At 31.1% G+C, this 13905-nt stretch overlaps 3 protein-coding genes and 1 long non-coding RNA gene across 4 annotated transcripts; 3 read left to right on the top strand and 1 right to left on the bottom strand.

Annotated features, from left to right (window-relative positions):
• Positions 1-3666: 3666 nt before the first annotated feature.
• Positions 3667-4352, top strand: LOC131605432 (uncharacterized). Its single transcript, XM_058877787.1, has 3 exons — positions 3667-3807; positions 3913-4070; positions 4175-4352. Exons 1-3 carry the CDS (start codon positions 3667-3669, stop codon positions 4350-4352), a joined length of 477 nt encoding a protein of 158 aa, XP_058733770.1.
• A 31-nt stretch (positions 4353-4383) lies between these two features.
• On the top strand, positions 4384-4974 carry LOC131607332 (uncharacterized). The gene is made up of 3 exons (XM_058879347.1): positions 4384-4547; positions 4649-4708; positions 4797-4974. Exons 1-3 carry the CDS (start codon positions 4422-4424, stop codon positions 4959-4961), a joined length of 351 nt encoding a protein of 116 aa, XP_058735330.1. The 5' UTR covers positions 4384-4421; the 3' UTR covers positions 4962-4974.
• A 3321-nt stretch (positions 4975-8295) lies between these two features.
• Positions 8296-9078, top strand: LOC131605431 (uncharacterized). The gene has a single exon (XM_058877786.1). It carries the CDS (start codon positions 8296-8298, stop codon positions 9076-9078), a length of 783 nt encoding a protein of 260 aa, XP_058733769.1.
• A 2761-nt stretch (positions 9079-11839) lies between these two features.
• Positions 11840-13042, bottom strand: LOC131607331 (uncharacterized). The gene is made up of 3 exons (XR_009285267.1): positions 12894-13042; positions 12442-12809; positions 11840-12331 (listed from the first exon to the last, which is right to left on the bottom strand). It is a non-coding gene; the product is annotated as an uncharacterized LOC131607331 (long non-coding RNA).
• Between the last annotated feature and the right edge of the window lie 863 nt (positions 13043-13905).

The raw sequence follows: 13905 nt of genomic DNA, 5'->3' as shown, positions 1-13905 counted from the left end.
TTGAGGGAGAAAAAATTAATATCAATAAAAAATTATTTGATATATATAATGAGTCATCATGATATTTTGGGACAAGAAAAATGCATTTTTTTCTCATAGAAAATTATTTGATATATATGATGAGTCATCATGAGGGAGAAATATTTACATTGGGTCAAATACTTACCTAAAAGTTAAAGACTCACCCAAACAAGTGAGAGAGACGCCACATATTCACCAAAAACCTTAAGGTGATGGGTGTATGAGTTCTCTCACTTATAAAATACTCAACTTTCACTTTTTCAAGCAATGTGGGACTTACAATTCACACTTATTTCTCAATACAACTCATACTTGTTTTTAAAAAATCTCCTTTCAAGTGTGAGTCTGTCCATTATACCCCCCTTAAACATAAGCTCTTTCATCCACATGCTTGTACCGCTGTTGAGAGATATCCTTATCTCGTCATGGACACTTCAATGAGACACGCCGCCTAACCACCATGACAGGAAAACTTTCGAAACTAGGAGTCGGTCTCTTACTCGAACCATACTCTGATACCACTGATAGGCCATAAAGAGGTGTAAGCATTCACATTGGGTCAAACACTCACCTAAAAATCAAAGTCTCACTCAACACATATTCAAGCAAAATTTTAAGTGATAGGTGTATGAGTTTTTTCATTTATAAATTTCAAATAATGTATGACTTAATATATATATATATATATATATATATATATATATATATATATATATATATATATATATATATATATATATATATATATATATGGAGCGTATCCGGTGAGAACTGATATCTATTGTGAGAAACGAGAACTATCAATATCAATCGCCAGATTTAATAGACGCCTAAGATTTAGAACTTCCATATCAAGAACAACATACTTAATTATTTTCTATTATGCTTAGCATTTAAATATTCTATAAAAATCATTCTTACCATGAATATTCTTATTTTTTGAATAATTCATTATTAAAATATTTTTTATAAACATATTAATATTTAGTTAGAATACTAGAAGTATAAAATATAATTAATTTTTTTTGTTTTGTTTCTATTTTTAATATTAGGAAGATAAGTAAATAGTTTATGCTTCTTTTTAAATACAACTCTTATATAATTAATTTAAAAAATATATATTTTAATATTGTATCTCGCATTTTAGATAATTTTATTTTTTTCACAATTTATTTTGGGTAAATAAATTGTTGACTTAATTTTAAAGTCGAACATGACATACAATTTTTTAATATCAATATAAAAAAGATTACTTAGTAAAAAGTTTAATACTAATTACATAGTTCATTCCTTAAATTATCAAAAATTAAAATTAATAAAATAATTTGATTTTCTAAAAAAATTAATGATTGTTTATAATTAACACAGGGCCAAACTTAGTCACATTGATATATAAAAGCGATAACTTCACCAAATATCAATTGTTTAAAAAAATCAAATTATTTTACTTTTTTAAGTTACTGTTAATTTAAGGAATAAGATATTTAATTAGTGTAAAAAAATTTATTAGTAATCTTAATTGTGATGATTAAATTGTTATTAAAATATTGAGAGTCTTGTTTGATTTCAAAAGTAATTTTCAAGAAATTTATTCTACAAAATAAATTATGGACATATATATACTACGATATATAAAATTCAAATTACAATGAGAAAATAGTTTTTTTAATTAAATTAATTATCTCATAGTTAAAATTTTTAGATAAAAACAAATGATATAATTTTTCAAAAAAATATGTTTCACTAGAAAGAGTAGTAAATAATTTATACTTCTAACTATTTTAAATTAATATAATTTTGGCCTTTTAAAAAAACATATATAAAAATTAATAATACAATTTTTCTGATTTTTTTATTTTTAAATTTTTCTTTTAGTATTGAAAAATATTTAAAGTCCAGAAAACTTTATATTTAAATAAGAATACTGAATGCCTTTGAGTTAAATTTTGTACTTATAATTTTCTAACTAAATATTAAATATATTTATAAAAATATTTTAATAATAATTTAATCAAAAAATAAGAATATTTATGGTAAGTATTTCTTTTTATAGAATATTTAAATGTTAACCATAATAGAAAATAATTCAGTATGTTGTTCTTGATATGAAATTTTTAAATCTTAGGCGTCAATTAAATCTGACGATTGATATTGATAGTTTTCGTTTCTCACAATAGATACCAGTTCTCACCGGATACGCTCCATATATATATATATATATATATATATATATATATATATATATATATATATATATATATATATATATATATATATATATATATATATATATATATATATATATATATATATATGAGGAGGGTTATATTGACTCCAAGAGTAAGTGTTCAACACTTACTCCAAATCATAACCATTGATTTTCATTAATCTAACGGTTTTAATTGATCATTTAATCTAATTATTTTTGGAAATATTTTTTTATTTAAAACTTTAATTAAAATCGTTGGATTAATATATGGGAAATGCTAACGAGTGCCCCTGGGGCACTCTTTAAGTAATTAAAGTGGTAAGTTTTTCTTAAAATGCGTGTATTTAATTCATTATATATATATATATATATATATATATATATATATATATATATATATATATATATATATATATATATATATATATATATATATATATATATATATATATATATATATATATATATATATATATATATATATATATATATATATATATATATATAGGGAGCATATCAAATGAGAGCATTTTTAAATGAGAGATGAGAGGAAGAAATATCAACCATTGGATTCATCAAGAGAAAATGTTAATACATTCATGAGGCTATTAATTTCTCTCTCTTGATGAATCCAATAATTGATATTTCTTTCTCTCATCTCTCATTTAAAAATGCTCTTACTTGATATGCTCCCTATATATATATATATATATATATATATATATATATATATATATATATATATATATATATATATATATATATATATATATATATATATAGGGGACGACTCAAGTGAGAACACTTGGTTATTATGAGAAATGAGAACAATGAATCACGACCATTAAATATTAAGGATCATAGAAAGAGAAACCAATCCAGTCCATTAAAATCAACAAAATTAAAATTTAATGGTCGTGATTCATTGTTCTCATTCCTCATAATAACCAAGTGTTCTCACTTGAGTCGTCCCTATATATATATATATATATATATATATATATATATATATATATATATATATATATATATATATATATATATAAAAGCAAGATGAGTTCTTTGGCAAGTTTGCCAAGTGTCATCTTCTTAGAAGCCTTACCATTTTAAAACTTGCTATTAATAGTAATCTTACTATAATTAACTTTAATTATTTTATTTTTATTTAATTAATTATTTCATTAATTTTTTACCACTTTTTATTATTATTTATTATTTATGATTTATTGTTCATTAATTGGCCATGGCTATTTCAAATTCCCTACTCGAGTTTCATATTTTTTGTGGCTAAATAATGACTCCAATTAATTATTTTGTTTTCCAATTTTATATATATATATATATATATATATATATATATATATATATATATATATATATATATATATATATATATATATATATAGTCTTCCCTTGACAGTTTTTCGAAGGATTCCATGATTACGTTGTCTGGCCAGGAGGGTTCCAATTCACAGCTTTCAGCACAGAACTCTGAAAATCAACAGATGACTCCTGTACAGAAATTGCTTTCAAAGGCTGTTGTAATGCCTATTGGGGATATTATAAAACTTAGAACTGTATGTTTGGAAGTTGTTGGCCATTTATTCTGATTTAGTATATATTGCCATTTTTCCGTTGCATTTGACTGTGTATCGTATTATCTTTTGGTTCCATAATTGCAGATTACATTTTGTGCGACTGTTAGAGAAACTAAAATGCTGGTTGCCTCTCCGTATGGCTGGTATTATCGTGGTTGTCATTCTTGCTCATGTATTGCGCGTGGTGACAGAGCTCCGTTTGAGTGTGAGGCTGGACATTTCACTGAGGCAGAGATTTTTAGGTTAACATACTTGTCACATGTTTTATGTTATTTCATTTATATGTGTGATTGTCAATGTACTGAACATGACCTTTTTGAGTGCTCTATGTATACTGCGAATGTAGGTATAAGATTGAGATTGAGGTTACTCATGCCGGGAATAGCTGTAACTTTCTATTTTGGGACCGAGAGTGTGAGTTACTTTTGGGATTGTCTGCTTCTCAGCTGCGTCATACAATGATTAAGGTATTTCCGTTTACATACTGCTGGAAAAACATAGACAATTATGCCAGAGTTAACTGATCTTTGTCTTGCAATCTCCTACAAGCTGGCATTCATGATCCCTTGGAATTCCCACTGGCATTGGATCAGATGTTGGATTGCAAGATGGCTTTCAAAGTTAAGTGGCAACCACGTTGGAAGAATGCCTCTGTCGTTATGCTATTGAAGAATGACCCTTTTGTGAAAGAGCTTGCTGATCAGTTTGACACAGATGAAGTATTTGAATTTAATCTTTGCATGTGTTATGCAAGTTAAAATCATTGTAAACTGACTTTGCGCATATTTTGATTTTGTACTTTCTTTCGAATGATTTGTAGATGAAACAACCTGCTGTCGAAGCAATGACCACTGTTCGATCCGAACCTAAATTTGTCGTCGTAAGGACGTTTACTGTACTGAAATGTACTCCACTTTTAATGTACTGTTGAATATTAATTGTGTGATGTTTGTTCACTTATGTAACAGGATCTTGATGTGAGTTCAACGCACAACACAGATCCAGTTACTCCTACTGGAAAAAGACACTTTCCAGGCGTATCAAGCGAGTCAACAACCTCGGATGCCACGTGTGATGGAGAACTTTCATCAAACAAGTTAAAGAAAATTATAAAAATAGAGAAGCTAGATTAGTAGTTCCTGCATAATTTTATGTATGTTTTGGTGTGTTTTTGTTTTATGGTGTGGACATGTTTTATTTCCTTTCCACTTTATTTGTTTTTGGTTTGTATTGCCACATAAACAAATCAGACTTGTAAGTCTGTTTCTTTTGGTTTGGTAACAACTATATAATTTAATTTCTGTTATCTTAATATAAGACTTTTCTGTTTTTTCTTAATCATCTATTCAACTGCTATGATATACTTTGTTTTTTACTCATCTCCAATATCCAAACTAGCATTACATGCTATTGTAAAACATATTGTCACAACTAATAACAACCACAATTTGCAATATTGGTTACGACTACACAGGTAAAAGACACATAAACCTTATTCAAAAGTTACTCACGTGAAAATGAACTTGCATTTTTACTGAGAAGTCAACACAACTAGCATGCACCGACCAAATGCTCCGTTGAATGTCATAAACGTATTAAAATGTTCCGAACAAGAAATTGAACTTGCAATTATGCTGAGAAATCAACACACCGAACATGCACCGACGAAATGCTCCGTTGAATGTTATAAATAATCAAAATTAATATAGCTGCGCATATGCCATTGTATGTATTCTCTTCAATTTGTTGACATTTATCTGAGCACCTATGGCAATTGGATTGAATGGGATCACCTACTGAGTTAAATAAAGGTACACATGAGAGTTAGAAATATGTTAATGTCCATTCATGTTCTCATTAATAAGGACTGTTATAATAGGTAATATAAAGATTGTACATAACGTTTTGAAATTATAATGACAAGACCTTCCATTTGCATTGTATAAAGTATATAGCAGATAATGCTTCACTTATTGCCTCATCCCAATCAACTTTCCAACATACCCCATTAATATTATATCTGTTTGTTTCATAACAGCTGTTATCACTTGAGTAATGTGAATCCATATAGTTTTATATTGTAGAATTCATACAGTTTAATATTGTAATTGGAATTGATCTATATAATTAGTCCACTCATATTCTTCTTAGAACTACTTACTGGCATCGTAGCTATCTTTAGGAAATATGCTAGAAACTAATGAACAAACCAGTCATACTAACTCTTCTATTGCTAGACAAAGTAGAAGACTTAGAATGAAGGAGAAGAGAGATGCACAATGCACTGAATCAGATCATTCTCAAAACTTGGTAGATAAAACTGATGTAAGTGATGCAAGGAAGAAAACAAGGCTAATATTGCAAAATCAGAAATCATCATGTGGTCATCCCACCAGTGCCCCATCCCCAAGTACAGTCTCCCCAGTTTCTATTCCAAATGTAGAAGATAGAGCTCATTCAATTGATGCTCGCAAGAAAAGAAGGCTTATATTAGAGAATAGAAAGTTTTCTGTCATACAACCTGAAACACAATATTCCCAAGTGCCACTGTCTAACTCTGAGGATGAATGCAGCTCATCCAATACTTCAGACTCTGAAGATGATATGGAACAAGCACCGTTAGCAGATTCAAATTTACAAGGTAATGTTACAAAGAATAAACATTTCAACGACATATCAAATATTTAGATCACAAATGACACTATGATAATTTCTAAATCTGCAGAATATTCTGATATAAGGGATCAAATATGGGAATGTACATATTGTCATGCACACATGTGGCTTCAAGAACGTGCCAGTAAAACCAAAAAGGGACATGTTCCAACATTCCATCGCTGTTGTCGCGGTGGTAAAATTGTTGTACCTTTACTTGAAGAGGCACCCCCGCTGTTGAGACATATGTTGTTTAACAAAACATCTACCGAGAGCAAAAATTATCGAAATAATATTCGAACATACAACTCAATGTTTTCGTTTACTTCTCCTGGAATGAAATTTGACACCACATATTCAAAGAAAGGAGGACCACCAACTTTGAGACTGCACGGTCAAACCTGTCATCGAATAGGTACTCTACTACCAGAAAATGGAGACCGTCCGCAATATGCTCAGCTATATATTTATGACACAGATAATGAAGTTACTAATAGAATGAAGTGTTTCAGGTATTTCTAATATTCCACAAATAGTTAAGGTCTTCGTGATCGTTACCTATATTTATTTTTAACGTCGCATAAAATGCGCAGAGACAATACTGAAATTGACGAGAACACTGTTCATAATTTGAAGATCATGTCAGATGAGTTCAATATTCATGCAAAAGTTTTTAGAATGGCGAGGGATGTCCTGGACGATAATGCATTCTTAGACTTAAAATTGAGGGTTATATGTGATAGACCTGAGGATGGACGCGTGTATAACAGACTAACGGTTTCAGAAGTTGCTGCACTAATAGTGGGAGACATTGATTCTGCTTGTAATAGGGACATTATTATTCAAGCACGCAACGGTGGTTTGCAACGTATTGATGAGTTTCATCCAGCATATTTGGCATATCAATACCCTCTCATATTTGCGTATGGTGAAGATGGTTATAGGAAAAATATATTGCATAGATATCGCCATGAAACTGAGGTTACCCGACAAAATCTTCAGAGCATCAAGGACTGGCTTTCATACAGGTTACAAGACCGTAGCGAGGAGGCAAAAACTTTGCTACACTCACGCCGTCTGTTTCAACAGTTCTTGATCGATGGTTATTGTATGATGGAATCTGAAAGGCTGAAGTGGTTGCGAAATAATCAATCCAAATTAAGAGTAGGAAAATATAACAGGTTGACAGATGAATGCAATAACGATGATGGCAGACAACAACAAAAGCGGGGAAAGCGAGTTGTCTTACCGTCATCTTTTGTTGGGGGAAAAAGATATATGGATCAACTGTATTTTGACGGAATGGCAATTTCAAGTAGATTGGGTTTTCCGGACCTATTCATTACATTTACTTGCAATCCAACATGGCCAGAAATTATCCGTGCCTTGTCCGAAACTGGGTTACAACCACACGATCGACCCGATATTATTACTAAAGTCTTCAAAATCAAATTTGACGAACTCATTGCAGATATAACAAAAAAGCATGTTCTAGGGAAAGTTTTGGCCTGTAAGTATGCTTTTTTATGTTCTTTTAATTAATTAACATCTTCTTCCTAAATTGAAATTACATATTAACTAACTGGTACATTTATAGTTATGTACACTATTGAATTTCAGAAGAGGGGATTGCCACACGCACATATTTTGATTTTTTTACATCCTCAGAGCAAATACCCCACACCATCTGACATTGATAACATCATCTGTGCTGAAATACCAGACCCTGCTGTTCATCCGAGGTTGTATGCGTTGGTTAAATCTAACATGATGCACGGCCCATGTGGAGTGGCGCGCACGACATCAACCTGTATGAAAAATGGTAAATGCTCTAAATACTTTCCAAAGAAGTTTAACGAGGAAACTATTGTTGATGCAGAAGGTTATCCCCTCTATAGGAGAAGATCAAAAACCCACGTTATTGAAAAAAATGGTATCACATTGGACAACCGTCATGTGGTACCTTATAACAAAAGATTTCTCCTCAAATATAACGCACATATAAACATGGAATGGTGTAACCAGAGCACTTCAATCAAATATCTTTTCAAATACATTAGCAAAGGCTATGACAGAATAACAGCTTCGATGTCAACCAACAACAATGAACCGGTTGATGAAATAAAACAATACTTAGATTGCAGATATATCTCACCATGTGAAGCATGCTGGAGAATTTACTCCTTTCACATTCATGGTAGAAGACCGGCAGTTGAACGTATGTTTTATCACTTGGTAGGCGAAAAGGCTATTTACTACACTGATCACGATCGAATGGAAAATGTTTTGGAGAATGCAAGTGTTACTGATTCCATGTTTACTGGTTGGCTATCTGCAAACTCAAAGTATACTGAGGCACAGTCACTCACTTATGGTCAATTTGTATCTAAGTTTGTTTACCACAAAAAAGAAAGGGAGTGGAGGCCCCGCAAAAAGGGATTCACCATTGGGAGATTGATATGGGTTCCACCAACAACAGGTGAACTTTTTTACCTGCGAATGATGTTGACGGTAGTCAAGGGACCAAAAAGTTATGAAGAAATTCGCAATAACATAAATACAATATCAAAACATACCAAAACAAATAAAATATGAACCCTTTAAATTCAAAAATCTCTAATTTAAGATGATTAACCAGTTGATAGCACCAGGTGCGGATGTATGGACGTCTGATTTGCCAACAACAACAACAGCTTCTCCTTCATTATTCATTGCGATGTCATCAACGCCATCCTTAGTATTATCGACACAAACAGGTTCCACACGAGAGCAAAAATCTTCAAAGGAGATCGGCTTAGACCTCTTCCCAGTCTTCTCCTCACGCTCTTCCTCATAATAAAGGTAGTCAGCAAATAGTTCTTTTAATTTCGAATCATACATACTCACAACCTTATTAGACGAGCAACTGCATGCATACCGAAAATTATTAGCAATGTCATTCAGGCAAGTGGATAATCGGTTAATCTACAAAAACAACAAAACCACACAAATGGGTACCAAACAAAAACAATGCATGAACAACTACCAGATTCGAATACCTATTATAAAACACAACACCCAGCACACAAATGGGTACCATAAATAACAATGCATGAACAACTACCATATTCTAAGACCGATGAAATATTACAGACCTTCTAAAACTAACGGGAATAACAAAATCGAGAACCAAAACACACATGCAAGAAGAAAGACGAAGTGTCACTGTTAGAAATGGAAAAAATACGATAGAAGTACCTTTCATCTTCAACTTTGCCATCAGACCTAGCCATTGTTGTGCTCTGCGAAGTAGTAAGCAAAACGGTTCGAAAATCACCAACAACCTAGGAAGCTTCTATTTCGGAAGTACTTCTAAACTCTGTAAACAAAAGAGACAAAATGCAGTGTACCACTACTGACTCTTTGTATCCTATTATGTTTCCAAAAACTTTCTATAACTGTTGGGATTCATTAAATATATTTTTTGACAATTATAACACACGTGATATATTTGTGATGCATGGACCCTTCATCATGTAGTACCTTATGCATTCCATTTTATTAAATAGTATAAATACAACATATTTACATTTTTGGTACACAAATTAATATTTAACACAATAAATTATTATTACCAGGATTAAATACAATTCAAAAAAATGGAACCTTAAGAGGTATGCATAATCCAAATATATTCAAATAAATATTTATCAAAACCTCAAAAATATTTACAAAAATTTTAGGTAAACAAATAACTATTAGTTGACCCAAATGACACGGCACCAACACGTACCCGTGCGCATGCACGGGTGTCGCACTAGTTTATAACATAATATTTAAACAATCATCCTATTATATTTATTTCTACACATTTTAACTACCAACCTATCTTCTTTGCATTATTTTTTTTACTAATAACTCGCTTTTATAACATTTTTTCATTTACTCTATATATTTAAATAAAATATTATTAACCTATTATATTTTTTTAAAGGATTCTAATATTATTTACATTTTCTATTCTTAGTCAAAACGATACACCAACCGACACCAGAACCCGTGCGTCCGCACGGGTACCCGTTGGTGCCGGGTCATTTTGTTCAAAATATATTTATTTGAGAGTTAGATGTTGTGTAAATAGGTGTGTTAAATAGGTGTCGATGAAAATATATTACGGTTAATATTCAATATTTTGATCACTAACTTCATGTTCCCGTTAATATTCAATATTTTGCTCAATAAACATCATTTTTTCGTTAAAATACAATATTTCGATCAGTAACTTCATGTTTCCGTTAATATTCAATATTTTGATCAGTAATTCATGTTCTCGTTAATATTCAATATTTTATTTAGCAACTTCATGTTCCAGTTAATATTCAATATTTCGATCGGTAACTTAATGTTCCCGCTAATATTCATTATTTTGATCGGTAACTTTGTATTCCCGTTAATATTCCAAATTTGTCCCCGTTAATATTAAAAAAAATTATCAGTAACTTCATGTTCCCGTTAATATTCATTATTTTTATCAGTAACTCCGTGTTCTCGTTAATATTCATTATTTTGATCAATAACGTCGTGTTCCCGTTAAATATTCTAATTTTTTCCCGTTAATATTAAAAAAAAACATTTTTTAATTATAATATATGTTTCTCATAGTAAATAAGATATAAAATACTATTTTTATTTAATTTATTTATTTATTAGTAAATTGATGGATTATTAGAAAGAAAATATTATTATTTGAAGAAACATTGTAAGTTTTTAAGTTTTATTATTATTATTATTATTATTATTATTATTATTATTATTATTATTATTTGACATATTTAAGGTTGATAATTCTTATTTAATTAATTATTATTATTTATTAAGACATGTTAATGAAGTCAATGAGGTAATAAAAACTTGAGAAAATGGCTGAGTGGGTAATTTATTATTTATTTCATTTATACAATATTTATTAATTAATAATATTTAATATTTTTATTTAATTAATTTAATATTTTAATAGGCGGTACATTTGTAATAAGATACCAGTTTCAACTTTCAATCAGACTACTTCGTCGGCATCCAACCCCCATAAATAAAACTATGGGAAAAAACACCAATGGTGTTTGGAACAGCTTGTCAACATTCATCCTTATTGATATCCCATCACTAAGCTTTGTTAGCTCACTGGTAAAACAAAATAGAAAACTTCATAAACACAAAAAAGTACGAAGTGCAAAAACAGTGCTGAATTATTCTTACACTCAAGAAAACCATTGTTAGATAAGAACATAAGCAATAATGCATTATCAAAACTCAAGGTGAATACCTCAAGGATATTCAAGCCTGTGCTTGAGGTTGCATTCTACAGTACAATGTTGAGTTGTATGGATGAATTCTGAGTATAAAAATACAAATAACCATACTACAAATATTGCTCACAAAAATAAAGCTAGAGATGTTGAATTAAACTACACAAGGAAAAGTAACAAAATCTTCAAATAATGCAACTATTCTAGACTTATTATTGTTTTAATCAATGTGTTGCTATGCAAAGTCGTTCTGCAAAAACTATTGGCCTTATACTTTTTGACATCAGATATATCGACATTCCGCTAACTGTCATGAAATTATCAGGTAGATATTAACTGCAAGTACCTTTGACCATCAGTTATAACCTGCTGATTTATAATGATGCCTACATAGAAAATTAGAAGTCTATAGATCCATATTGTTTGCTCTCAACACTCTTTCTTCCACGACTTTCATTTTCATTTTCTTCCTTGCAACCATTGCCAACCCGACTCCGTCCAATTCCCAGTTTAGGCAACCCTTGATTCAATCCATCAAGCAGAACACAAGCTTTACACCATTTCTGTAAATGAAAAGGTTAGTATATTTCAGCTATTCTATCTATTTTACAACATACTATCATTAAGAGCAGCAACCTTCTGAAGAAATTAACCGGCGCAGGTGGTAACTTACCTCTTAACTTAGGGTGCATCATAAGATAAAACCCAACCGAAACAAACTTGGAGTAGAGACGGTATCACATACAAGACAATCGCAACCACAAAACCAAACAACATAAATATAGTTGTTGCACGAGGATCCCTCCAGTTTAACAATGCATGAAGCCTCTCATCTTGTGTTGCTATGTCTCCTACAACACTTTGAAACCTCCCCGCCAAAACTATCAACCGATCATATCTCCAACGAACTATATCCAGGCTTTTCTTTGTTGGAAACAGATCAAACTCTTCATCGAACTCGTCTGGATTTGTTACATCGGTGCAAGAAAATCTCGTGTCCATGTGTGGAGTACCTTGGTAGAAACCTCCATTTCCAGAGGCCTTTATGAACATGTAGAGAAGCATGGTTAGTAGAATAAGTTGTGGGAAACAGACAAGCATCATGTAGAGAATGTGGACTAATACTGTTGTGACAGAATTCTTTCATGTTGTAATTTCCATTAACCCGCTTCCAACTGATATAAGGCTGGAGAAAATTGATTTCAGACGGTTTATGTTCGCCTTGCTTCGTCTTATGCTCCATAGATGAGAGTCTGTGTCAAACATGTACTCAACTAATTATTTTCTAAGAGGTGGTTCTATTCTGCTAAGCCTAGCTACAACAACGATAATAGCTTATAATTTCTTCTTCTCTTGTTCTATAATGTTGAGAGGTTCTGTGTAGTGCATCTTCGGTAAATGCGGTTTGAAATACAGATTAATCATGTTGGTCATTGAGGTACATGAGAAACGTATGGCTAAATGAACCTCACCCGTTTTCTTGAGACTGGAACTTTGCAACGAAAGCAACAGATAAGAATGAGTGTAAATAAGACCGATTTCCAGCGTTGAGATCCGAACCTTACCGATCTTTGGATCATTGCTATCATCGGAATCATTGAGTTGTCCATGTCAAACACACCAAGGGTATGCAATATCGAAAAAGGATTTAGAACTGCGCTTAAGTTCCGCAAAATCCAAAGCCCTCCACCTGTTCCATACAAATGTAATCAATTTAATAACTTAAACATGATTGTCACTTTATGCTATAGTTTGCATATGGACCCCATCCTGAAAATAACCAAAGTCAAAATTACAACAACAAAAGAACAGAGAATAGATTACTTTGGTAGCTTTCGTTAGAGTGAAGACAAGTATCCAATATGTGTAGCAATGAGATGTGACAGGGCACATTTCTTTAAGACTACAACCTTAGACCAAATCAACATAGATTTCACCACTCTTTTGATAAAGAGAACCATCTCCTTCTGCATCAAAGCTAGCATGAACACTGTATAAGAGATAGAACAACACTATAGCAGCCGAAAACAGTCCGAATCGAATATACAATTTACCATCGAGTGATCCAAGCAAAAACAAATTCAAAAAATATTGACGTAGCCTGAATCTCTGCACAATCAATTTATCTCTGCAAATC

Source organism: Vicia villosa, linkage group LG5 (assembly GCF_029867415.1).
Source record: "Vicia villosa cultivar HV-30 ecotype Madison, WI linkage group LG5, Vvil1.0, whole genome shotgun sequence".
In the NCBI taxonomy this organism is placed as follows: Eukaryota; Viridiplantae; Streptophyta; class Magnoliopsida; order Fabales; family Fabaceae; genus Vicia; species Vicia villosa.
Note: the sequence above shows the minus strand (reverse complement) of the source record. Positions and strands in the feature narration are given on the sequence as shown.